Genomic DNA, 23,860 nt, shown 5'->3' on the forward strand with positions numbered 1-23,860 from the left:
CTCAGTCAGACTTTATATTTGGGCAGATTTTCATATTTTAAGCTCCTTATCCAAGGCTAATTTTATATTATGTTAAATCACTTGGTTTTGTTCTCATGGCTTCCTGCTGGCTATAGGCATAATTACGAGGAAGTAGAACTTTCTCAGAAGCAAGCACACATGCATTCCAAAATAAGAGCAAATTCACTCTAAACACAGGAAAAGACCTGAGGCTTTAATTAAGGGGCTAAATCCAACCCCCAAATGCTTTTGTGGGCCTTGATTGCTTGGCTCGTGCGTCACTGCATGTGAGCGTGCGGAGAGGCGTCGCGGTTTATGACCAACATGGATAGACACAAAAACCACTGGCCCTGGAGCCTTCATCTCCAAAGAAGACGCGTACATCCACAAACGCAGGTTCAGGTCTCGGGGCTTCCAAGGATGGGCGATGCCAGAGCTGGAAGGAAGTGGCCGTGTGTGTGCGGGCTGCTGCTGCTGCTGCTCTGGGGCACCACAGCTTCTCAGCCGGAGCGGGGCGCCGCCGGCCAGGACCGTGTGGTGAGTAGGCCCTGTTTGCCTAGCTAGCCTGTTCTCAGCTTGTCTCTTTTTTTCCTTTTTTTTTTGGTGCTAGTACTGGGGCTTAGGACCTTGGTACTGTCCCTGAGCTTTTCCCTCAAGGCTGATGCTCTACAACTTAAGCCATACCTGCACTTACAGCTTTTTGCTGGTTAATTGGAGATAAAAGTCTCACTTTTCCTGCCCAGGCTAGTTTCTATCCTTGATCCTTAGATCTTAGTCTCCTGAGTAGCTAGGATTACAGGCATGAGCCACTACAACCCAGCTTCAGCTTCTCTATTGGCATTGTGACCATCGTGAGAGTCTGGAAGGTCCCATTGAGACCACATTTACCTCTGTAAGATCTCTGCATTCGGGGGAGCATGTCCTGCATCTGCCAGTCTGAGACACTAAATGCTTCCTCCAGGCTATGTGGTACACTTGAGTGACTCCTGCCAGTATTCCTCCCGCGTACATGCAGAGCCTTGATTTATAGCCCCAGCCCTACTCTCTCACTAGCTCCGATTAATTGGCATCATTACATTCACCATAGTGAGAGTTTGTAACTTCATGAGGTGATTTATTTCCTCTTCTTTCCTTTTTGAAAAAGTTCCAAGAAAAAAGTACATAAAAGTTGGCCATTAAAAATGGATTTTTCTCCGAAATTACTTTATAAGTTTCAGATAGTCATTTATCATCAGGAAGCTTCCTAAGGAATTTAAGAGAACAGAATTTAGCATCTCAATCCGACCTGTCTTGGAGGGCGATTTGCAGATGTCCAGGAGTATCTAAAGATGAGAAAGCAAGCTAAATTAGCTGATCTGCCATCACCTCTGAGGCTTCTTATTTGCCTGCTAGTCTCTTGAGGAAGGGGCCAGAATATGATGGATTTCCTGGCCTCTTCTAATTAAGAACCTCAGCAAGAATGATGGCTTTTTCTCTTGTCTGAGAATTAGCAACTTTTCGTTTTCTCCAATTAGAGTAATTTCTTTAAGGAATTCTCTTTCTCGTCCTTTAAATGAAAATGTGATTTATGGTTAATGAGTATCTTTCGTTTCCTTTTGTAAGGAAGAGATCAGATTGGCCATCTTTAATGTTGGCTGAGTCCAAAGGTTGACTTTTCTTTCTTCTATCATCTGCTTCTCTGTAAAAGCCTCTGCAGGAAGGGGCTGAAGTAAAGGCAAACAGCCTCCTGACTTTCCTGGCTTGGTGGCATGAGTGGACCGCCCAGGCTCATGCCGGGGCTCTCATCGGAGGAGACACCAGCAACATAGCCAAGCGCCAGGAAGATCCACCCCTTCAGCAGCCCCCACGCCGGGAGAAAACAGAGAAAACCCGCTGCAAGAATTTCTTCTGGAAGACCTTCTCCTCCTGCAAATAAACCTCACCCTGCTTACACATGTGAAATGCGGTGATGGATCCAGACAAAGCATATTAAATAGCAAGGGCCTTTCTTCCCTTTCCAATGTCATTTGTGAAGTATTTTTTTAATGTACATTATGAGCTGGTATCTCATGCTATAATCCTAGCCTACTTAGGAGGCTGGGATCTGAGGATCACAGTTCAAAGCCAGTCTAGGCTGGAATGTCCAACTAGCTGGCAAAAAGATGGAAGTAGAAGTATGGCTCAAATGGTAGAGCACTAACCTTGAGCAAAAAAGCTCAAGTAGAGCTCCTAGGTCCTGAGTTCAAGTCGTAGGATTGGCAAAAACAAAAACAGGAGTGTGAAGCTTTGAGTTCATGCCCCAATACTAGCACAATCAATCAGACATCACCTTTACATAACAATACAACTGTATGGCTACATCTTTATAACATCTGTACATTACCTTTATAGTAATAATAAAGAAAAATGAACAAATAAATAATTTTTGATAATACCCAATACCAACAGTATTTGGAGTAATTTGGAACCCAAAGAGAACACTTTTGATATTGGTAGCTTTTTTTCTTATCAATTCTTGTGCTGGAAGTGACATCTTCCCTCCTTTGATGTAAAATAGCTACAGATTTAGGAGTTCAGAATAGCATCTTATTTACATTTATTTTTCTTTTAAGAATATATATATATAGGGGCTGGGAAGGGAGCTCATGGTAGAGTGCTTGCCTTGTACGCATGATACCCTGGGTTCAATTCCTCAGTACCACATAAGCAGAAAAAAGCCAGAAGTGGCACTCTGGCTCAAGTAGTAGAGTGCTAGCCCTGAGCTGAAGAGCTGAGGGACAGCGCCCAGGCCCAGAGTTCAAGCCCCACAACCAAAAAAAATAAAAATAAAAATTAACAGCTTCCTCCTGAGTAGCTAGGATTACAGGTATGAGCCACTAGTAGGCGGCCTCAAGCAAGTTTTTGTTTTAACATTGTGCTCAAAGAGCAAAGTAATTATTCCTCTGGTTTTAGCTAAAATTAATTTAAAAACAAGTGATATGCTATTAAATAGACATCATGTGGACAGGTTTATAAAAGTTACATTGGAATTTGCTATTATGTATCAGTTTTAATTAACAACTTAATTTGGTCCAGTTCTTTTTGTAGACTATGGCTTCAGTTTTGATTTGTGAGGAAAGACATCTCCTCATGAAAGTATTATTTCAAACCAGACACACAGCAGCAGAAGGCTGTCTGCCCTAGGACACTGTCTAGGACAATGACATGTGCTATATATTTTGTGTATAATTTTCATATGTTTCCCTCATTCCTCTGTAATTTCCAGTGAATAGTGGTTAAGTGAGAAGAATTCCATTCAAACAGACCAGAGAATGCTGATGAACTGCCCAGACACTCACTGAACAGGACTTGGTTTGCTTGATTTAAATTAGGAGCCAACAGGGTTGGGAATGTGGCTTAGTGGTAGAGTGCTTGCCTAGTATGCATGAAGCCCTGGTTCAGTTTCTCAGGCCAGAAGTGGTGATGTGATTCAAATGGTAGAGTGCTAGCCTTGAGTAAAAGTATCTCAGGGACAGTGCCCAGGCCTGAATTCAAGCCCCAAGACTGGCAAAAAAGAAAAAAAAGAGGAAAAAACAAGTTGCTTGTTTTCTTTTTTCCTCCCTCCCTCCCTCCCTCCCTCCCTCCCTCCTTCCCTCCTTCCCTCCCTTCTTCCTTCCTTCTTTTTTTTTTTTTTTTGGTCAGCCGTGGGGCTTGAACTCTGGGCCTGGGCGCTGTCCTTCAGCTCTTCAGCTCAAAGCAAGCGTTCTACCACTTGAGCTACAGCGCCACTTCCGGTTTTCTGGTGTTAATTGGAGATAAGAGTCTCACAGACTTTCCTGCCTGATCTGGCTTGAACCATGATCCCTCAGTCTCCTGAGTAGTTAAGATTACAGGTGTAAGCTGCAGGCTCCCGATTGCTTGCTTTCTCCTTGGATCTGAGACTGGGACTTGAACTCAGTACCTGATGCTTTTGTTCATTGGCTATTGCTCTACCAACTGAGCCATGCCTCTAACCCCAGCTTGTAACTCAAGTGGTAGAGTGCTAGCCTTGAGCTGAAGAGCTGAGGGACAGCCTCCAGGCCCAGAGTTCAAGCCCTATCTATGATTGACGAAAGAAAGAGAGAGAGAGAGAGGAAGGAAGGAAGGAAGGAAGGAGCTGGGCGCTGGTGGCTCACGCCTGTAATCCTAGCTACTCAGGAGGCTGAGATCTGAGGATCTCAGTTCAAAGCCAGCCCAGGCAGGAGAGACCGTGAGACTCCTATCTCCAGTTAATCACCAAAAAGCTAGAAGTGGAGGTATGGCAGTCGTGAGCAAAAAAGCTCAAAGACAGCACCCAGGCCCTGGGTTCAGGTCCCAGAACTAGCACACACAAAAGAAGTTTGTAAGGTAGAAATCTCGAGAGAAGATTCGGGTACAGAGGCCACTGCAGTGGGATTTTGTAGTTGTAGGAAATGGACTTAACTTCCTAGATGAGAATTGAAAGTTTGGGACATTATCTTCTTCTCCAGACACCAGGGGAGCAGACCCCAAGCATGACTGCTGACCATTCCGTTGTGCTTTCTGCAGAGCTGAGCGCATATTCATAATTACTAGCTGAGTAAAGTCTAATGTGATGGAAGGGACTTAATAGTGTCCACATTTCCCAGCGCAGCAGCTGTAGGAGGCCAAGAATTGGGTCAGTGCTCTGGCAGAAGATGTGTGCCTAAATGGCCAGCTAACTCCAGAACTTCGTCTTTTAAAGGTCTTTCTAGAAGAAATAAGCATTCATTGTTTTTCCATTTCAGTTGGGATCCTCCATCACAGAACTTTAAGATTGGGGATCTGAGGATAATGGGGTTCTACTGCCAAGAAATCCATCAAATGTGGGCTACTTTAGTTCAGAGGCCTTGGTAAAAGGTTGGTTGGGCCGGGCACTGGTGGCTCACGCCTATAATCCTAGCTACTCAGGAAGCTGAGATCTGAGGATCGCGGTTCAAAGCCAGCCCGGGCAGGAGAGACTGTGAGACTCCTATCTCCAATAAACCACCAGAAAACCGGAAGTGGCGCTGTAGCTCAAGTGGTAGAGCGCTCGCCTTGAGCTGAAGAGCTGAGGGACAGCGCCCAGGCCCAGAGTTCAAACCCCACGACCAACAACCAAAAAAAAAAGGTTGGTTGGCATTTACTGCCATGTTAGGCTAGGTGAATATGCCCATGATTTAACAAGTAAGAGTGAAATGGCAATTCCTTACCATGAATATTTGGGTCCTTTTTTTTTTTCTTATGTAGGTATTGGGGATTTAACTCAGGGCCTCATGATTACTAGTCAGGTGCTTTACCATTTGAGTCAATGCCCAATCCAAGTAGACTGTATTCTCAAAGTCTTAAACTACACTGTAGACTTAAACTACACTGTAGTTAAATGTAATCAGAAGTGTATTGAGGTTCTGGGGTGTCAGAACCTGGACAGCTTCAATTCATCCACTTGCTATTATTTCCAGCCTGTGTCACCTGAATAAAAATCCTGAAGTGTAGGGCAAGTATTGGGTAGGACTGGCATTCTCAAGGAAGCCCTTCCTAACACTCCTGTTTCAGAGCTGAAGAAGAGCATTCCAGGCTTTCAGAACTCTGGACCTGTAAACTTGGGAGATACTGAAACCACCATTTAAGTAACACCTGTGGGTGGGAGGCCCTGAATCTTAACTAGTAACTTCCTCAGTAGAGAGATGGATTCCATTTTGATAGAAAAGGAAAACCTGTGTAGGTATTGAAAAGAAGGGAAATAATTAGTTTCTAAACTGGAAGGGAAGACGGATGAACAACCTACTATTTCTGATTTCTCATAATGGTAAGTCATTCTTTTGGGCTGGGAATGTGGCTTAGCGTAGAGCACTTGCCTAGCACTCGAGTGAAGCCTTGGCTTCCATTCCTTAGTACCACATAAACAACAACAAAAAAAAAGCTGGAAGTGGCACTGTGGCTCAAGTGGTAAAGCACTAGCCTTGAGCAAAAAGAAGCTCAGGGACAGTGCCCAGGCACTGAGTTCAAGCCCTAGGACTGGCAAAAAAAGGAAAAAAAAATTTTTTTTTTCTTTATTTTCTGGTGTTGGGGCTTGAACTTAGGGTTTCTCACACACTGAGAACACACTACCACTGAGCATACACTCCAGCTTTCATTCAGCACTTTAATTGTGTAAGTGATTAAAAACAACAAAACATTTGTCTTATTGAAGTCATTAGTGGGAACTGTTGGCTCACACCAGTAATCTTAGCTACACTGGAGACTGAGATTTGAGGTCTGTGGTTCTAAGCCAGCCTGGGCAGAAAAGTCTGTGAGACTCTTGCCTCCAGTTAACCACCAAAAAACCTGGAAGTGGGTGTGTGACTCAAGTGGTAGCACACCAACATAAACTAAGGAAAAGCTCTGGGGCTTGAGTTCAAGCACCAGTTCTCTCCACCCTCCCCGCCACATATACATACAATACAACCTTGCATAAATGTAGTCACCTTTTAGAGTCTGTGCTGTGGAAATGCCAGGGGGAACAGAGCCTCCTGCCCTCCAGTGCAAGTTTTGTTCAAACAGGGTGTAAGACTCACTGTAGAAGCTGTGCAGAGAACTGTGTGAATAGATTTCCAAGCTCTTAGAACTTCAATTAGCATAAAATCCAGCCAAAATAACTTAAGGCAGAACTCTACAAATAAAATAAAAATAGGGATAAACTCTGAAGGGAAAAAGAAAGTTAATTAGGAAATTAAATAGCTAAACAATCTGGTGAATAAAAAGGCACGTTATTAATTCTTGTAATTAATGCAATATATATTTAAGCAGACCTACTATTATTTTATTCCTTTCTCGCTGGAAAATGAAAAATCCATTAGTTTTTTTCCCCTTGCTTTTACCCAGAAATTAAAGGTTGGTAAGTGGTAATTAGCATAGCTTCTGTCAAAGCCAATTGCCTAATGGGGACCGACATTTGACTCGAGTTGAAAGAATGGAACATGGTTAATGGAGAGTTCATTAGTCCCCGTTGCTTTCTTTGACATTCTTTTCTCCTACCAGAAGAGCGGGCAAGCCCCATTGGCTCTCTCCTATTTTTAGACATATTGCTGTGTTGCTAAGTTTCTATTCTAGAAGGTCTGAGGCACAGTAGCAAAGGGAAGCTGAATGGTACAGAGGTGATCTAATGTATTTGCCGCTCTCACTACATCTTTGGGCTAGAGTTTGCAGACTAAGGCCTTTGCCCTACAGACTTACAGACAGAGGCCTCCCACCTCTGTCTTTCTGCCTTGGGGAAATGACAAGGCCCACTCTTCTTAGGCTATCTTGCTGGGTTCTGAGCTCTTTCTTTCGTAGTACTTCATTCATTCTCTCAACCTTGGTCCCTTAAGGTTTACCTTGTGTATATTGCCTAAAGAGGTTGTTGTATCCTAAAGCCTACTACTGTTCCCTTCCCTTCCTCCCTTCCCAAGAGGGCCTTGGTATAGCCCAAGCTGGTCTCAAACTCTCGATTCCACTCCCCTCTTTCCCCATAGTACTTTTACAATCGCCCTATCCAATTAGGATGGTGGGGTTGGGTTTGTTTCAAGTACAGAATACTCATATCAACATCCAGACCAGTCAATTAAAGCTCTCCAGTGTATTTGACAGAGATAAAGGAAATAAACCAAGATTGGTGGTATGTGCCTATAGTCCAACTGAGGAGGCTGAAGTGGGAAGATGACTTGAACTAGGAGTTTGAAACCAGACTGGGCAACAAAATGAGACTTAGCTAAAAGCAATGCAACACACAAAAACTCCACAAAATTACATCTATATCTATATCTATGTAATTTTCTGGTGGTGGTTATTGTTGTTGGTAGTGGGGCTTGAACTCTGGGCCTGGATGCTGTCCCTGAGCTCTTCAGCTCAAGGCTGAACTAAGCACCATTTCTGGTCTTCTGGTGGTTAATTGGAGATAAGAGTCTCATGGACTTTACTGTCTGGGCTGGCTTTGAACCACGATCCTCAGATCTCAGCCTCTTGAGTAGCTAGGATTCCAGGTATGAACCACTGGTACCCGGCTATGTTTTATATTTTGATGATAGTACTGGAGCTTGAACTCAGCGCCTGGGTGCTGTCCCTAAGCTTTTTTGCTCAAGGCTAGCGCTCTATCACTTGAGCCACAGCTCTACTTCTGTTTTTTTTTGGTAGTTAATTGGAGATCAGAGTCTCAGGGACTTTTTGTTCAGGCTGGCTTTGAGCCATGATCCTTAGACTTCAGCCTCCTGGTAGCTGGTGTTACAGGTGTGAGCCACCAGGCTTGGCTGGAACATTTCAGCAGTTATGCTGCAGACATATGATAGACTTTTCCCAGTTGGAGTAGGCGCTGATCTACTGCTCTGGTAACACTAAAACCAGTGATCTTGGATGCAGAGGTGTAACGACCTAAAGGCAAAGTAGAGAGACTGCTAGAAGTAGAAGCAGAGGCTGCCTCTGAACGCTGCCATGTGATGGGATGGGAAGCAAGTCACTGCACTTTGCCCCCAGAAAAATCCAAGAAAAGCTATGCAGCGCCTCCTCAATAGATTTTTTTTTTCTTGTCAGTTGTGGGGCTTGAACTCTGGACCTGGGCGCTGTCTCTCAGCTCTTCAGCTCAAGGTGAGCACTCTACCACTTGAGCCACAGCACCATTTCCGGTTTTCTTTGGTTCATTGGGAATAAGAGCCCCGAGGACTTTCCTGCTTGGACTGGCTTTGAATCTCGATCCTCAGATCTCAGCCTCCTGAGTAGCTAGGAATACATGGGTGAACCATTAGTACATGGCCTTCCAGTGCCATTTTGGAAGTGCATGGAATATTGCTAGTAGTCTGAGTGGTTGGAGGCAGCTATTGGTATTGAGTAGGTGAACAGTGAATACTAGTTGTCTTTCAGTACACAGAACAGACCACAAAAGATTGGCCTATATCCTATGTGACTTCTTGAATTTTTTTTTCCTTTGAGTCTCACTCCTGGATTAAAAAAATCCTCGTAAAAATAAAAAAAAAAAAATCCTCGTGCCCCAGCCTACCAAGTGGCTAGGACTATAAGTATCTCCCTGTAGTACTGGGATTACAGGAATGCACCATCACACTCACCCAAAATTATCTTAACATGAAACACTTCTGTCCTAAAACAAACAAACAAACATTTATTTTTGCAGGTTTGTTTTTCTTTTTCTTTTTTTCTGGTGCCAGTTCTGGGACTTAAACTCAAGGTCTGAGTGCTGTCCCTGAGCTTGTTTTTTTTTTTTTAATTATGAAAATACCGTACAGAGGGGTTACAACTACATGGGCAAGGTAATGAGTACATTTGTTTGTTTTTTTGGGTCCGTCATGGGGCCTGAACTCTGGGCCTGGGTGCTGTCCCTCAGCTCTTCAGCTCAAGGCTAGCGCTCTACCACTTGAGCCACAGCACCACTTCTGGCTTTTTTCTTTTTGCTTATGTGGTGCTGAGGAATCGAATCCAGGGCCTCTGGCATGTAAGGCAAGCACTCTACTACTGAGCCACCTTCCCAGCCCCATGAGTACATTTCTTATCAAGCATTGTTGCCTCCTCCCTTGTTTCCCCTTCCCAACCATTCCCATCTCCTCCCTCCCCGCCCCCCCCCTTTTTTAAATGTGGGGTTTTTGTTTGCTCTTTTTTTTTGTTAGTTGTGAGACTTGAACTCTGGGCTTGGGTGCTGTCCCAGAGCTCTTTAGCTCAAAGTAGGCACTCTAACACTTGAGTCACAGCTCTACTTCTGGCTTTTTCTGAGTAGTTTGTTGGAGTTAAGAGTTAAGAGTCTCAGACTTCCTTGCCAGAGCTGGTTTTTAACTGTGATCCTTGGATCTCAGCCACCTGAGTAGCTAGGATTACAGGAGTGAGCTACCAGTGCTGGGCTATTTTTGTAGTTTTAACATCCACTAACTTTTCTAGAAATGTACTCAAAGATAGAGGTGATAATTTGTTCAGAACAGTTTTTTTTTTTTTGGGGGGGGAGGCTGTTACAAGGGGCAATGCTGTTTGAATTGACTATCACAATACATTATCTTGCCAGTCTGCTGGTCAAATTCAAGGTAATCTGAGGGTAGTACTGTAATGACCTCAGGGTTGAGAAAATCCAGAGGCATGGGCAAAGGTGGCAAGGAGTTTTATTTGGCTGGCTGTGACTGCCTTGTCCAAAAGCAGCCTAACCTCCAGTAGGGCAGAGTTTATACAGGGCAGAACTACATGTAGGTGCAGTTTACAGAAACTCAAAGATGATTGGGAGCGGGGATATTCTTCAGCTGTGGTCAGGACCAGGCAGACCACATTCTGGAAGCCAGAGATTCAGGATTAGAGTTGGGGGTTATCAAGAATGAAAAAAAGCTGGGCTATTACAGTACAAGCACCCGACAGTTCGTGTGTCTTTGGACACAGACAATGACACACACACACACAACACACACACACACATTTAACTAGGAATTTTTGTCCACTTGCATCTTCTGAACATTACAGTTGAGGTATTTGTGTGTGTGTGGATGTGCCAGTCCTGGGTTTGAACTCGTGGCCTGGGCGCTGTGCTCATAGCTAGTGTTCTACCACTTTGAGCCACAGAACCATTTTTCATAATCAGAGCCGAGTCTCATGGACTTTCCTGCCCAAGCTCACTCTGATCTACAATCCTCAGATCTCAGCCTTCTGAGTAGCTAGGATTTCAGGCCTAAACCACCAGTAGCTGGTGGTATTTAATTCTTTGGAATGAATGAGAGTAGGTAGGTTATCAGCTATGGCTTTATTCATTGACTGAATTTATTGTAAAAGTGATGAGCAGGGGGGATACAGTTACATAAGGTATGAGTACATTTCTTCTTAAACATTGTTAACCATTCCCTCCTTTTCTCCTGCTTACAGCTATAGCTTTTATTTAAGGGTAATTGAGGAGGCATTACAAAAAAGGGAAATGGGCAAACACTTGAGAACCACTGGTTAAGGCTTAGTAAAAGGCTGCTCACTGGAGCTGAGCCCTCATGCTAGGTCAGAGAAGGAAACACTTGTTGTTTTTTGTCAGCTATAGGGCTTGAACTCAGAGCTTGGGCACTGTCCCTGAGCTTTTTTGCTCAGGGCTAACACTCTTACCACAAGCCCTAGTGCTACTCCCAGCTTTTTCTGAATCATTTATTGGAGATAAGAATTTATTGGGGGGGAGGGGATGGGAAGGTGGCTCCATGGTAGAATGCTTGCCTTGTATGCATGAGGCCCTGGGTTCGATTCCTCAAGCACCATATAAGCAGAAAAAGCCAGAAGTGGCACTGTGGCTCAGTGGTAGAGCGCTAGCCTTGAGCTGACGAGCTGAGGGACAGCACCCAGGCCCAAAGTTCAGGCCTCACAACTGACCATATAGATAGATAGATAGTATTGGAGATAAGTACTTTCCTGCCCCGGCTGGCTTCACACTGCAGTCCTCAGATCTTAGCCTCCTGAGTAGGTAGGATTACAGGCATGAGCCACAAGGGCCTGGCTAAGGAACACTTCCCCCCAACCCCTTCAGTGGTTGGGACTTGAACTCAGGGCCTAGGTGCTATCCCTGAGCTCTTTTTGTTCAAGGCTAGTGCTCTACCACTTTGAGCCACGGTGCCTGGCTAGGAAACACTTTTTGTTCTATTTGTTTTCTGCATTCTACCTTTACCCCAGGGCTTAATGTTACATTTTGCTCCATTGGTCAATGTGGCAGTGGAGTGTAGCTCTGGCAGAGCACCTGCTTAGCACGTGTGAGACTGAAGATTGTGTGAGGACAGGGGTTCCATCCCCAGCACCAGAAACAAATGTATAAACCAACTGGCAAATGGGTCTCTGGGTAGCATTGCTTTCTTGTAATCATACAATAAAAAGTCAGGTATGTGAATACCTCGCCAACTTGGTCCTGAGAGGAGAGTATATGGTGGATCACAACTGTGCAGAACAAGTCTGTGTATAAAGCAGAAGAGCTCAGCTCTGTATCCAGAGACTTAGAGCCACAGCCCATGAAAATTGCTTTAATGACCGTTTTATGGGTTTATACCCCCTGCTGATAAAACATATTAGAAAACGGAAGAGTTTCACAGTGGTAACATATAATTTCATAATACTGAGTTAGATATTAGAAATGTGTGAATTAGGCTCTCTGTATGTCCCTGCGGCCTGCAGAACTTAAAAATAAAATTCATTAGCTTAAGAAATGAGTTCGTGGCCATAAGCAACACTCAACTAGTCACCTTCTCTCTAACATCGTGTCTAAAATTCTGTCCTCCTACTTACAGAACAAAAGCAGTGAGTTGAAGATATGATAACTTTGGGGGGCAATGAAGAAAGGGGTGCACTGTACTCATAACCTGATGTGTGGAATTGAAACCCCTTTGTACACTTTTTTCCCCGCCATGGCTGAGGACCGAACCTGGGCCTTGCGTGCGCCGGGCGGGCGCCCTTCTGCCCAGTCCCTGTACACTACTTATTAAGACAATTTTTTTTTTTTTTTTGGTCGGTCATGGGGCTTGAAATCTGGGCCTGGCCGGGCGCTGGTGGCTCACGCCTGTAATCCTAGCTACTCAGGAGGCTAAGATCTGAGGATAGCGGTTCAAAGCCAGCCCGGGCAGGAGAGACTGTGAGACTCCTATTTCCAATAAACCACCAGAAAACTGGAAGTGGCGTTGTAGCTCAAGTGGTAGAGCGCTCGCCTTGAGCTGAAGAGCTGAGGGACAGTGCCCAGGCCCAGAGTTCAAGCCCCACGACCAACAAAAAAAAAAAAAAATCTGGGCCTGTACGCTGTCCCTGAGCTCTTCAGCTCAAGGCTAGTGCTCCACCAATTGAGCCACAATGCCACTTCTGGTTTTTTGGTGGTTAATTGGAGATAGAGTCTTATGGACTTTCCTGCCGTGGCTGGCTTTGTACCGCTCAGACTTCAGTCTCCTGAGTAGCTAGAATTACAGGCATGAGTCACCAACATTCAGCGACCATTTTTTTTCTCAGCCATTTACAAGTACTTTTCCTTATTTATTTCAGGGGGTGCTGTGGATTGAATCCAAGGCCTCATGCATGCTAAGCATGTGTTCTACCAACTGAGCTACACCCCAGCCAGCCCTGACAGGTTTTTTTTTTTTTTCTTTGGTTATGGCACTAGGTTGGAACTTGGGGCTTTGTATTCTAGTACTAGAACCATATCCCTAGCCCCGGATACTTTCTTTTTTTTTTTTTTTGCTAGTCCTGGGGCTCAAACTCAAGAGTTCAGGCACCGTCCCTAGGCTTCTTTTGCTGAATGATAGGACTCTACCACTTGAACCACAGTGCCACAGCCTTTTCTGTGTATGTGGTACTGAGGAACTGAACCCAGGGCTTCATGCATGCTAGGCAAGCACTCTACTGCTAAGCTACCTTCCCAGCCTGGACAAGTACTTTTTTTTTTTTTTGTCGGTCATGGGGCTTGAACTCTGGGCCTGGGCGCTGTCCCTGTGCTCTTCAGCTCAAGGTGAGCGCTCTACCGCTTGAGCTACAGCGCCACTTCCGGTTTTCTGGTGGTTTATTGGAGATCAGTCTCTCAGACACAGACTTTCCTGCCCGGGCTGCTTTGAATTGAACCGTGATCCTCAGATCTCAGCCTCCTGAGTAGCTAGGATTACAGGCGTAAGCCACAGGTGCCTGGCTTGGACAAGTATTTTTAAACACAGAACATGAACACAAGTACTTCTGAGGCGAAGACCTGCTAGTACAGCCCCATCATTTGAAGTAGGAGGAATAGCTTTTGTGGAGTTAGCATAAGTGAGGCTTCCAGCCAGTGCGAGGAAAACAAGCTGGAGGAGTAGAGCAGAATGCAGTAACAAAATAATGAGGTGGTTGGAGGTATTTACTGACAACAAAACCCAAGGCCAGCATGCATTCCTCCGCGGCAGGTTTCTGGCTGGAGCTATGTGGCATCTTGTCTGGCTCGTTTAGGGCTCTGCAGGTCCCTGGGCAGGGAATGGTTCCTGGCTGAAACATTGCGGAGGGATCGCAAGCTTTGCATCTGCTGTAGGCGTAGGGCGAGCTCCCGGTTACAGGCTTGCTGAACCGTTTCCGTCTTCTTTAGGTCCCAGTTCAAAGCCACAGCCAGTGCTTGGGGCTCTTCCTCAGAAACCAACTGCGACAAGAACAAAACCCATGAAAACCACTGCTTCTGTGCCCTCACCTGAGCTTCCACGGTTCTCTTTAGGAAAGCAAGTCAGGGTATGTTATATCTGCCCTGAAACGTCAGCTTTCTTTTACCGTGTGGCCACCTGCTGTCTCCCTTCCCCCACCCCCACCCTATTCAACATAACAGGAAACTGAGCTATGTTCAAGTAAATACAAGTTCCTTCCCTTCTGTCTACAACAGGGAGGTATTCAGGAGATGGGGGAGGAGGGGACAAGGACAAAGGTTAAAAGTAGCACCCGCTCATTGTCAAGCTTCTAGTTCTTTGGTCTAAAGATAGCCAGCACAAGATGATCCTTGCAAGTCAGCCTTATCTATTTGCTTATTTTTGGTGGTACCAGGGATTGAACCCACAATTCCACATATGCTAGGCAAGTGCTCTACCACTGTGCTGTATCCCCAGCCCTTAGTTTGCCTTCTGATGTGCTATTCTGCAGGCCTTGGAATTAACTACTGGGCCTTTGTCCCATGACAACTAGCAGAGGCTGCCTCAGATGCCTGTACCTTGCTGCCCTCCCTGTTCGGTGTGGGCCAGGGTATAATGAGCTGAGGAAGTATACCCGTTTTCTTGTAAAAGCCATCGTGATTAAAGGAGTTATGTGTGAATGCTTTGGGTGTACAAGGCCAAGCTGGCATCTATCATCCAGGGTCTGCAGAGGTGGGGAAGGAAGTCCCACCATCTCTGCAGTCATCTACATCTCCACAGCAAGTCTTCCTCCGCAGCTCAGAGTCCCTGATTCTCGCCCACCTCCAAATCCTGACTAGATAAACTCAGCTCTGGAGCCGGCTTCTCCTTCAGGGTGGTAAGGATCTGGCTTGTCAGAGCAATTTTGGAAGCAATCTCTCTGCCGCTGCCTGTGTCCACAGTATCCACCTCTTCGCTGAAGGCTGCTTTGGACTCTGCAAAGCAGACAGAGCAGAGATCAGCACGCTGCCAAACCACATGGCCACATAACCCATCAGGCAAGAGGGAAATGGCGCTACGGGGGTTTTGGCTGTCCTACTGTCTTCTCTTGAGGGAAGGAAGGCTCCTGAGTTTTCTGAATGTCCACTCCCACCCCCAGCCACCACAGTGGGAGCCCTACCTTTCTGCATGGACAAGATGCCACCCTCCTTCTCCAAAGCCTGGAGATAAAGCTCCAGAAGCTGCTTGGACTGGCGGGCTTCCTCTCTCTGGTCGAGGACCTGCTGAAGTGTGTTCTGAAGACCCTGGACAGTGGCACAACTTTGGCCAAGTTCCTGAGCCAGGTCTGAACATGGTACATCGATGAGCACCTGCAAAACCACCAGGACTCTAAACATGGAGCTCTTTCTCCCAAACATGTCCATTCAGAACTAACTCAGCCACTCAGTGACCTATTCTGGCTGGCTGAGGACCCAGAGAGAGGCACTCAACTCTTCCGAGATTATTCTAACATGGGAAAATGATGTCTTGATGCTTTATTAAAAACAAGATCAGACAGATACCAGTGGCTCACAGCTGGAATCCTAATTACAGATATTAGAAGATCCTGGTTAGAAGCCAGCCTGGGCAGTAAAAGACATCAAAACTCTTATTAACCAGCAAAATTGCCAGACTAAAGGTATGATTCAAGTGGTAGAACAGGAACTGTGAACAAGAAAGCTGAGCAAGAGATCCTAAATTCAAGCACTGGCACTGGCAAAAAAAAAACCCAAAACAAACCCCAATTTGTTTACAAAGCTATACATAAATGTGCGCGCACACACACACGCACACGCACACGCACGCACGCACGCGCGCACACACACACACACACACACACACACACACACACACTGAATCAATAGAAATGTTTTAAGCAGGGCTGGGAATGTGGCTTAGTGTTGCCTAGCATGCATGAAGTCCTGGGTTCGATTCCTCAGTACTACATAAACAGAAAAAGCTGGAAGTGGTGGTGTGGCTCAAGTGGTAGAACATTAGCCTTGAGCACAGAAAGGCTCAAGGACATGAGTTCAAGCTCCAGAACTGGGAAAAAAAAAAAAAAAAAGAAAAGAAAAGAAAAAGAAAGCAAAAGTTCCTCTAATGATTTTTTTTTTTTGGGTCCGGTTGTGGGGCCTGAACTCTGGGCCTGGGCTCTGTCCCTCAGCTCTTCAGCTCAAGGCTAGCTAGTGCTCTACCACTTGAGCCACAGCGCCACTTCCAGGTTTTTTCTTTTTGCTTATGTGGTGTTGAGGAATTGAACCCAGGGCCTCATGCGTGCAAGGCAAATGCTCTACCACTGAGCCACCTTCCCAACCGTCCTCTAATGATTTTAACATTAAATTTTTTTAGCTATACTTGTTCAGAGCTTTAAAATACTTTGTTTTAAAAATGCAACCTAAAGCAGGGAGCTAGTGGTTCATGCCTATATTCCCAGCTACTCAGGAAGCAGGCAGAAAAGTCCATGAAAGTCTTATCTCCAATTACCCACCAGAAATCCAGAAATAGATCTGTGGCTGAAGTGGTAGAGTGCTAGTCTTGAGCACAAAACCTCAAAGCCCTGAATTTAAGCCCTAGGGCTGGCACACACACAAAAAGAACTGTTGAGCAAAGGGGCCAGGCACCTGTAGCTACACCTGCAATGCAATCCTTTCTACTCAGTAGCCTGGGCTATGAGGATCATGGTACAAAGCCAGCCAGGAAAGTTTGTGACTTTTTTTTTTTGGTCGGTTGTGGGGCTTCAACTTTGGGCTTGGGCGCTGTCCCTCAGCTCTTCAGCTCAAGGCTAGCGCTCTACCGCTTGAGCCACAGTGCCACTTCTGGTTTTCTGAGTGGTTTATTGGAGATAAAGAGTTTCACGGACTTTCCTGCTTGGGCTGGCTTTGAACCAAATTCCTCAGATCTCAGCTTCCTAAGTAGCTAGGATTATAGGCTTGAGCCACCAGCCTGGCTATGAGACTCTTTACCTACAATTAACCATCAAAAAATTGGAAGTGGAGCTGTGACTCAAGTGGTACAGGGTCAGCCTTGAGCAGAAACACTAAGGGCAAGAACCCAGGACTTGAGTTCAAACCCAGTTCTGGCACAAAACAATAACAAGCCAGCTGGGTGGCTCATGCCTGTAATCCTAGTTACTCAACAGGTTGTGATCTGGGGATCGCAGTTCAAAGCCAGCCCAGGCAGGGAAGTCTTTGAGCCTCTCATCTCCAATTAGCCACCAGAAAAACAGAAGTGGTGCTGTGGCTCCAGTGTTAGAACACCTGACTTGAGCTGAAGAGCTCAGGGACAGCACCCAGACTCAGAGTTCAAGCTCCACAACTGACAAAAACAAACAAACCAACAATTGCTGAGGCAAAGCACTTTCCTAGCTTGCACAAGGCCCTCCATTCAAATAGAGCACTGCAAACATGAGTAAATAAAAATTAAGCACTAAAGGCATCGCTAGTAGGATGCCTGGAAGGCTCGTGGCGGGGTGGCAGAGGCCGGCTGAGGCTCCCGCTTGTGGAGGGCTTACTTGGAGGTCCTCTTCTGAGAGCAGGATGATGTTGGACAGATCTTCTTTCAGCTGCCTGGCCAGGTTCTTCCATTTCGCTCCAGCCCCACTGTCTGTTTCATCCACATCAAAAGACCCCTGGGAAATCCAAGCTGTGCCACCATCTGATAGAAGGAAAAAGAATGCTGGTCAACGCAAGTTCAAGCACTGTGTGTGTCTCTTCTGATGACACACAGATTTCCGGACGATGAGTGTATCCTTCTAGACCACTCGGGACCATTCCACCAGGAGGACCCAAAGGAAAGCCAAGTCCCAGCTTAGGCTGTCATTTTCCTTCTTCTGACTTCAGTTTGTTTGTACATAACTGCTCTATATTCTTCGATGGGAAAAGGACACTTAACCCCAACGTCTGGCCCGAGGTCCTGCACCTCCCTTTCAATTATTTGTGTCTGGGTATTTTGTGTATATGTATGTGTGCTTTGAATTCAGGGCCTCACATATTGCTTGGGTTTTTTCAGTCAAGATTGGCCCTCTACCACATGAGCCATACCTTCCTGTCTGGCTTTTTGCTGGTTAACTGGATAAAAGAGTCTCATGAATGTTTCTGCCTGGGCTGGCTTTGAACCATGATCCTCATATCTTGGAGTAGCTAGGATTAGAGGCATGAGCCATCAGCACCCAGTTAAGGGTGTGTTGTTTCTGTACACTAAAACATTTATTTTCACCAGCATGTCTCCTGGGCATGGTATTTGCCATCCTTCATTGGAGCAAGCCATGTTTGCTGCCTTTGGCCCCATGTATAATGGTGGCTGGTAGAGACATTGCTAAAGGGTGATATCCTTAACTTAGAGGCACACAAATGGACTTTCTTAAAGATATTCCTTTAGTTCTTTGATCTTTTATCCCTAATATCAGTTGACTCTGAATCTCCAGTGATAACAGTGATAAGTAATAGTTCTTGAATCCCTATGTTGTGCCAGTTAAGACTGGTTGAGCATTACTAATGTGACACATTTGATAAAGACTAGAGACATTCTTGTTTGTCACAGCTGAGGCGGAGGTTTAGCACTGCACCCAGAGGTAAGAGAATGGGTGTTATAGCTAAAGGTTCTACAAAGTACACAGCAGCCTCTCCACTACTGAATTTTTCTGGGCTCTAATGTTAATAGCATCATTGAAAACTGGTTTGATTATATTAGCCTTACAACAGTACTAGGAGACAGGTCCTGTAATTTTTTTCTGTAGGTCCTGGGGTTTGAACTCAGGGCATGGGCACCGTCCCTGAACCTTTTTGTGCTTTCTTCCTTTTGAGCCATTGTGCCACTTCTAGCTTTTTCCGAGAAGTCTATGGGCTCAGGCTCTGAGTAGTTTGCTCTGCCTGGTTTTGAACCAGGATCCTCAGATCTCAGCCTTCTGTGTAGCTAGGATTATAGGTGTGAGCCACTGGCACTGGCTTGTAATTATTATGACAGTAAGGAAGTAAGAGGTAATGCAGTTTGCCCAGGTCACCTGACTAATAAATGGAAGAGCCAAGATTCAGGCCTTAGCAGCCTGACTCCATTCCAGCTTATCATATTGATTTCTCTGCCATGCTGCATTTCAGTTGCTGTCAGTATTTTAGTCGATTGAGAACCGTGTCTCATTCATCTTTATCCCCAGGACTTAACTCTGTGTCTGGCACACAGAAGGTGCTCAGATGAACACTTATTGTATAAGTGCTTTGACAACCACACAACAATAACCAGGATGTTACTGGCGCAGCAAAATAAATCATAAGATCAATACTGCTAGGGAATAAATTGGAACCACAATGAGATACCACAGCACTTCAGTGGCTACTATCAAAAAGCAAAAGATAGCCAGTCACTGGTGGCTCACGCTTGTAATCTTAGCTACTCAGGAGGCTGAGTTCTGAGGATTATAGTTCCAAGCCAGCCTGAGGAGAAGAATCCCACAGATGCTTATCCATAATTAACCAGTAAATACCACATGTGGAAGTATGGCTCAAATGGTGGACAGCCAGTCGTGAGTGAAAAAGCTAATAAGCAAAAGCATAAGGCCCAGAATTCAAGCTGCAGTACTGGGGAAGAAGAAAAAATTAAAAAAAAAAAAAAAAAAGAAAACGAAAAAGAAAAAGACAATGTGGAGAATCCTTACACAGTGTGGTATAAATATAAATTAATATAATCATTTAAAAAATCATGGACTGGGCGCCAGTGGCTCATACCTGCAATGCTAGCTACTCAGGAGGCTGAGATCTGAGGATCATGGCTTGAAGCCAGCCCAGGCAGCAAAGTCCATGAGACTCTTTTTTTTTTTTTTTTTTTTTGGTCCGGTCGTAAGGCCTGAATTCTGGGCCTGGGCGCTGTCCCTCAGCTCTTCAGCTCAAGGCTAGCACTCTACCACTTGAGCCACAGTGCCACTTCCGGCTTTTTTCTTTTTGCTTATGTGGTGCTGAGGAATCAAACCCAGGGCCTCAGGCATGCAAGGCAAGTGCTCTACCACTGAGCCACCTTCCCAGCCCTCCATAAGACTCTTTTTTTTTTTGGGTCCGGTTGTGGGGCCTGAACTCTGGGCCTGAGCGCTGTCCCTCAGCTCTTCAGCTCAAGGCTAGTGCTCTACCACTTGAGCCACAGCACCACTTCCAGCTTTTTTTCTTTTTGCTTATGTGGTGCTGAGGAATCGAACCCAGGGCCTCAGGCATGCAAGGCAAGCGCTCTACCACTGAGCCAACTTCCCAGCCCTCCATAAGACTCTTATCTCCAATAAACTACTCAGAAAAAGCCAGAAGTGGCACTGTGGCTCAAGTGGTTGAGTGCTAGCCTTGAGCAAAAGAAGCTCAGGGACAGCACCGAAGCCCAGAGTTTAAGCCCCAGGACTGGCAAAAACAAAACAAAAAATCATGGCAGATGTGGTGTATATGGCTAGCTTTTCTTACCTGAATTGTTGTATGTCCACTTTTCATTACAAGCCAAAGCCACAAACTTAGTATTGGAAGGAAGACAAAGGAAGTAATCGTCATCATCCACTATGGTACCATCTTCTGCTAGGACCAGGGTGATTGGTGTTAGGTTCTTATCAATGGCCAGAATCTCACAGGCTGAAAAGAAAAAATGATTTACCACTAAGTATATCTGTATATATTTGTATTTTACCTGTCCTACTACTCTCAATATTCTGCCCTCAGAGCTGCATAGAATTCCTGCTCAATAACAACCACTATGGTAACAACTATATAACTATTAGCACTCATATAGTATTTACATATGCCCATACTGTTCTAAATGTTTTTCATGTAAAAAAAAAAAAAAATCAATCCTGCCGGGCGCTGGTGGCTCATGCCTATAATCCTTGATACTCAGGAGACTGAGACCTGAGGATCGCGGTTCAAAGCCAGCCGGGGCAGGAAAGTCCGTGAGACTCTTATCTCCAATAAACCACCAGAAAACCGGAAGTGGTGCTGTGGCTCAAGTGGTAGAGCGATCGCCTTGAGCTGAAGTGCACAGGGACAGCGCCCAAGCCCAGAGTTCAAGCCCCACGACTGACAAAAAACAAAAACAAAAAAATCAATCCTATAACACAGGTATTATGATCCCCCTCCCCCTTTTCTGTGCCAATCCTGGGGCTTGAACTCAGGGCCTGGACACTGTCCCTAGGCTTCTTTTGCTCAAGACTAGCACTCTACCACTGGAGCCACACCTTCACTTCTGGCTTTTTTGGTAGTTTAGTGGAGATGGCTGGCTCAAACTGTGATCCTCAGATCTCAGCCTCCTGATAGCTAGGATTACAGGTGTGAGCCACCAGTGACTGACTTTTCAGTGGTCATTGTAAGTTCTCTTATGTGTCAATATGGGGAGGAAAGGAGAGAGGGAAGGAGGGAGAGGGGAGAGGACTCCTCCCCCCTTTTCTGCACCAGTTCTAGCCCACAGGAACTATAAGATGCAGATGCTTAAAGTTTAGGATCTTTCCAGTTTCTTTTTAAAAAAATTTGTGCAAAGAGTGGTTTTCACTGTAGTACTTCCACAGATGCATACAATGTATTTTGCTAAAGGTTATTCAATTACATTCTCCTTTTTAAACAGTATTTAGTGGGCTTTATTATGTTATCAGCTCTCTCTCTCTCTCTCCCTCCCTCCTTTCCCTCCCCCCCCTTCCTGCCATCTTAGGGTTTGAACTCAGAGCCTGGGTGTTGCCTCTGAGTTTTTTTATGCTCAAGGCTAGTGCTTTACCATTTGATCTACAGATCCACTTCTGGTTTTTGTGGTGGTTAACTGGAGATGAGTCTCATGAACTTTTATTGCCCCAGCTGGCTTCAAACCATGATACTCAGATTTCAGACTCCTGAGTAGCTAGATTACAAGTGTGAGCCACTGGTGTCTGACTCTCACCCTTTTTTTTTTCTTCTTTTGAGACAGGGCCTATATGCATTCCCTTCTCTCTTTTTTTTTTTTTTTTGTTGGTCGTGGGGCCTGAACTCTGGGCGCTGTCCCTCAGCTCTTTAGCTCAAGGCGAGCGCTCTACCACTAGAGCTATGGCGCCACTTCCCCTATATGCATTCTAGGCTGGTCTCAAACTTTGTGTATGAGCTGGAACTGGGGCTTGAACTCAAGGCGTCAATGTTTTGCTTAGCTTCACTGTTCAAAGCTGGTATTTTACCACTTGAACTATATCTCAACTTCCTGCTTTTTGCTGGTTAATTGAGATAAGAGTCTCTTAGAGGGCTGGCAATGTGCCTCAGTGGTAGAGTGCTTGCCTAGCATGCCTGAAGCCTGGGTTCAATTCCTCAGTACCACATAAACAGAAAAAGCCAGGAATGGCGCTGCTAGCCTTGAGCAAAAAAGAAGCTCAGAGACAGTGCCCTAGGCCCTGAGTTCAAGCGCCAAGACTGGCAAAAGAAAAAAAAAGTCTCTTAGATTTGTCTAACCAGAATGACTTCTAACAGTGATGCTTACAACTCATCCTCCTGAGTAACTAGGAATATAGGCCCACCACCAGTGCCAGGCATTGGTCTTAAATTCTTTTGAGATTCTCCTGCTTCAACCTCCAGAGTGCCGGGATTATGGGTGTGAGCCACATCAAATCATAGTATCTTTTCATTTTCACTATCACTGAGTCAAAAGCTTTCTCCAAGGGTAGGTGTACCATCCCATTGAATGACAGTAATGCCTAAAGCACTAACAAGCCTGGATTAAGAGACTACAAATATATGTCAGCAATGCTGTCACTCAAAATAGAACAGCTAGCTTCCTATAGACCCAGCTGCAGAGAACACACACCTCTGTGCCAAGGACATCCAGCCAGTGCACCAAGGGGCATTAAAATTGAAGTAACCCAATGCCAGGAAAAAAATACATCAACAGTGATGTGGCAAAATCCATGTCACCAAACCATTTAGAGAGCTTAGGTCACTCGTAGGCCTGATATCACCCATAAGGTATCTGTTGTGCCTTGGTGACAGGGGAAACACTGCCAGCGCTAACACAAATGCATGTGGCTGGCTCACACGTTAAGCCTGCAGAACTTCTTTGGATACATAATTTGTTGCTGCAGGATAATAACAATTGTAAGTCATTTGAATATATTATCTCATTTGAAAATCCCAACAACCCTTGGCAGCAGGGCTGGAAATATACCCAACTGGCTGATGAGATAATTAAAAACCAGAGGTGGTTAATTAAGTGCAAGGTCAAGTAGGGATGGGGTCAGGCCCAGAACATCTGGACCCTACAGTCTCTCTGATGATGGACCCGTTGGAGCTGATGGTGGAGCCCGGGCCGGGTTTGCCCTAGGCCCCGCCTTCATCAATTGGAGTGGCAGGAATACATGAAGCTCTGTTTGAACCACAATCGGGATTATTTTAAGCCAGACACTCAGCGGAGCCAGTGTTGATTTGTACTTTGCTCCTCGTCTTCATTTCTCCCATCGCTAGTCTCACAAGAGGCTAAGTTAAAGTGCCTGAAACCTGTCAATCACGCTGATCCACCTCGGCTATTTCTGTCCCGGGACTCCAGCCCAAGTCACCTTCCCTCCCACCCCCACCCCCACCCCCCACCCCCCAGGCCCCGCCGGACAAGTTCATCCTCATCCGAGCCTCGAGTTCAAGTCCCGGTCCCGTGCCAACCTTTGCTCCTGAGCTCCTCGAGGCAGGAGGCTGCTACGCCGTGCTGTTCGCGGCTCTGGTTGCGACGCAGCAGACATGGCTTGAGAGGTCGGGGGTCGCCGGGATCCGGGGCGCCGGAGCCCCGAGCCACCTCCATCCCCTCAAGGTGGAACCGGACGTACTCCGGGAAACAGCGCCGAGCTGGGAGCGGCC

General features: G+C 45.7%; 2 protein-coding genes across 3 annotated transcripts; one reads left to right on the forward strand and one right to left on the reverse strand.

Annotated features, from left to right (window-relative positions):
- Window positions 1–420: 420 nt before the first annotated feature.
- Window positions 421–1,971, forward strand: Cort (cortistatin). Its single transcript, XM_042695643.1, has 2 exons — window positions 421–537; window positions 1,688–1,971. The coding sequence occupies exons 1-2, from the start codon at window positions 421–423 to the stop codon at window positions 1,913–1,915; spliced, it is 345 nt and encodes a 114-aa protein (XP_042551577.1). The 3' UTR covers window positions 1,916–1,971.
- Window positions 1,972–12,304: 10,333 nt separating this feature from the next.
- Dffa (DNA fragmentation factor subunit alpha) lies at window positions 12,305–23,860 on the reverse strand. 2 transcript variants are annotated; one of them, XR_006149951.1, is made up of 6 exons: window positions 23,669–23,860; window positions 20,486–20,647; window positions 17,569–17,711; window positions 15,199–15,388; window positions 14,226–15,013; window positions 12,305–12,315 (listed from the first exon to the last, which is right to left on the reverse strand). XR_006149951.1 is itself a non-coding variant. In XM_042695743.1 (6 exons), the coding sequence occupies exons 1-6, from the start codon at window positions 23,802–23,804 to the stop codon at window positions 13,850–13,852; spliced, it is 996 nt and encodes a 331-aa protein (XP_042551677.1). In that variant the 5' UTR covers window positions 23,805–23,860; the 3' UTR covers window positions 13,772–13,849. The 2 variants fall into 2 exon arrangements, 1 of the variants encoding a protein (XP_042551677.1); XM_042695743.1 differs by lacking the exon at window positions 12,305–12,315 and adding an exon at window positions 13,772–14,062 and having other exon boundaries at window positions 14,862–15,013.

This window comes from Dipodomys spectabilis, unplaced genomic scaffold, assembly GCF_019054845.1.
Source record: "Dipodomys spectabilis isolate Male_0828 unplaced genomic scaffold, ASM1905484v1 ptg000188l, whole genome shotgun sequence".
NCBI lineage: Eukaryota > Metazoa > Chordata > Mammalia > Rodentia > Heteromyidae > Dipodomys > Dipodomys spectabilis.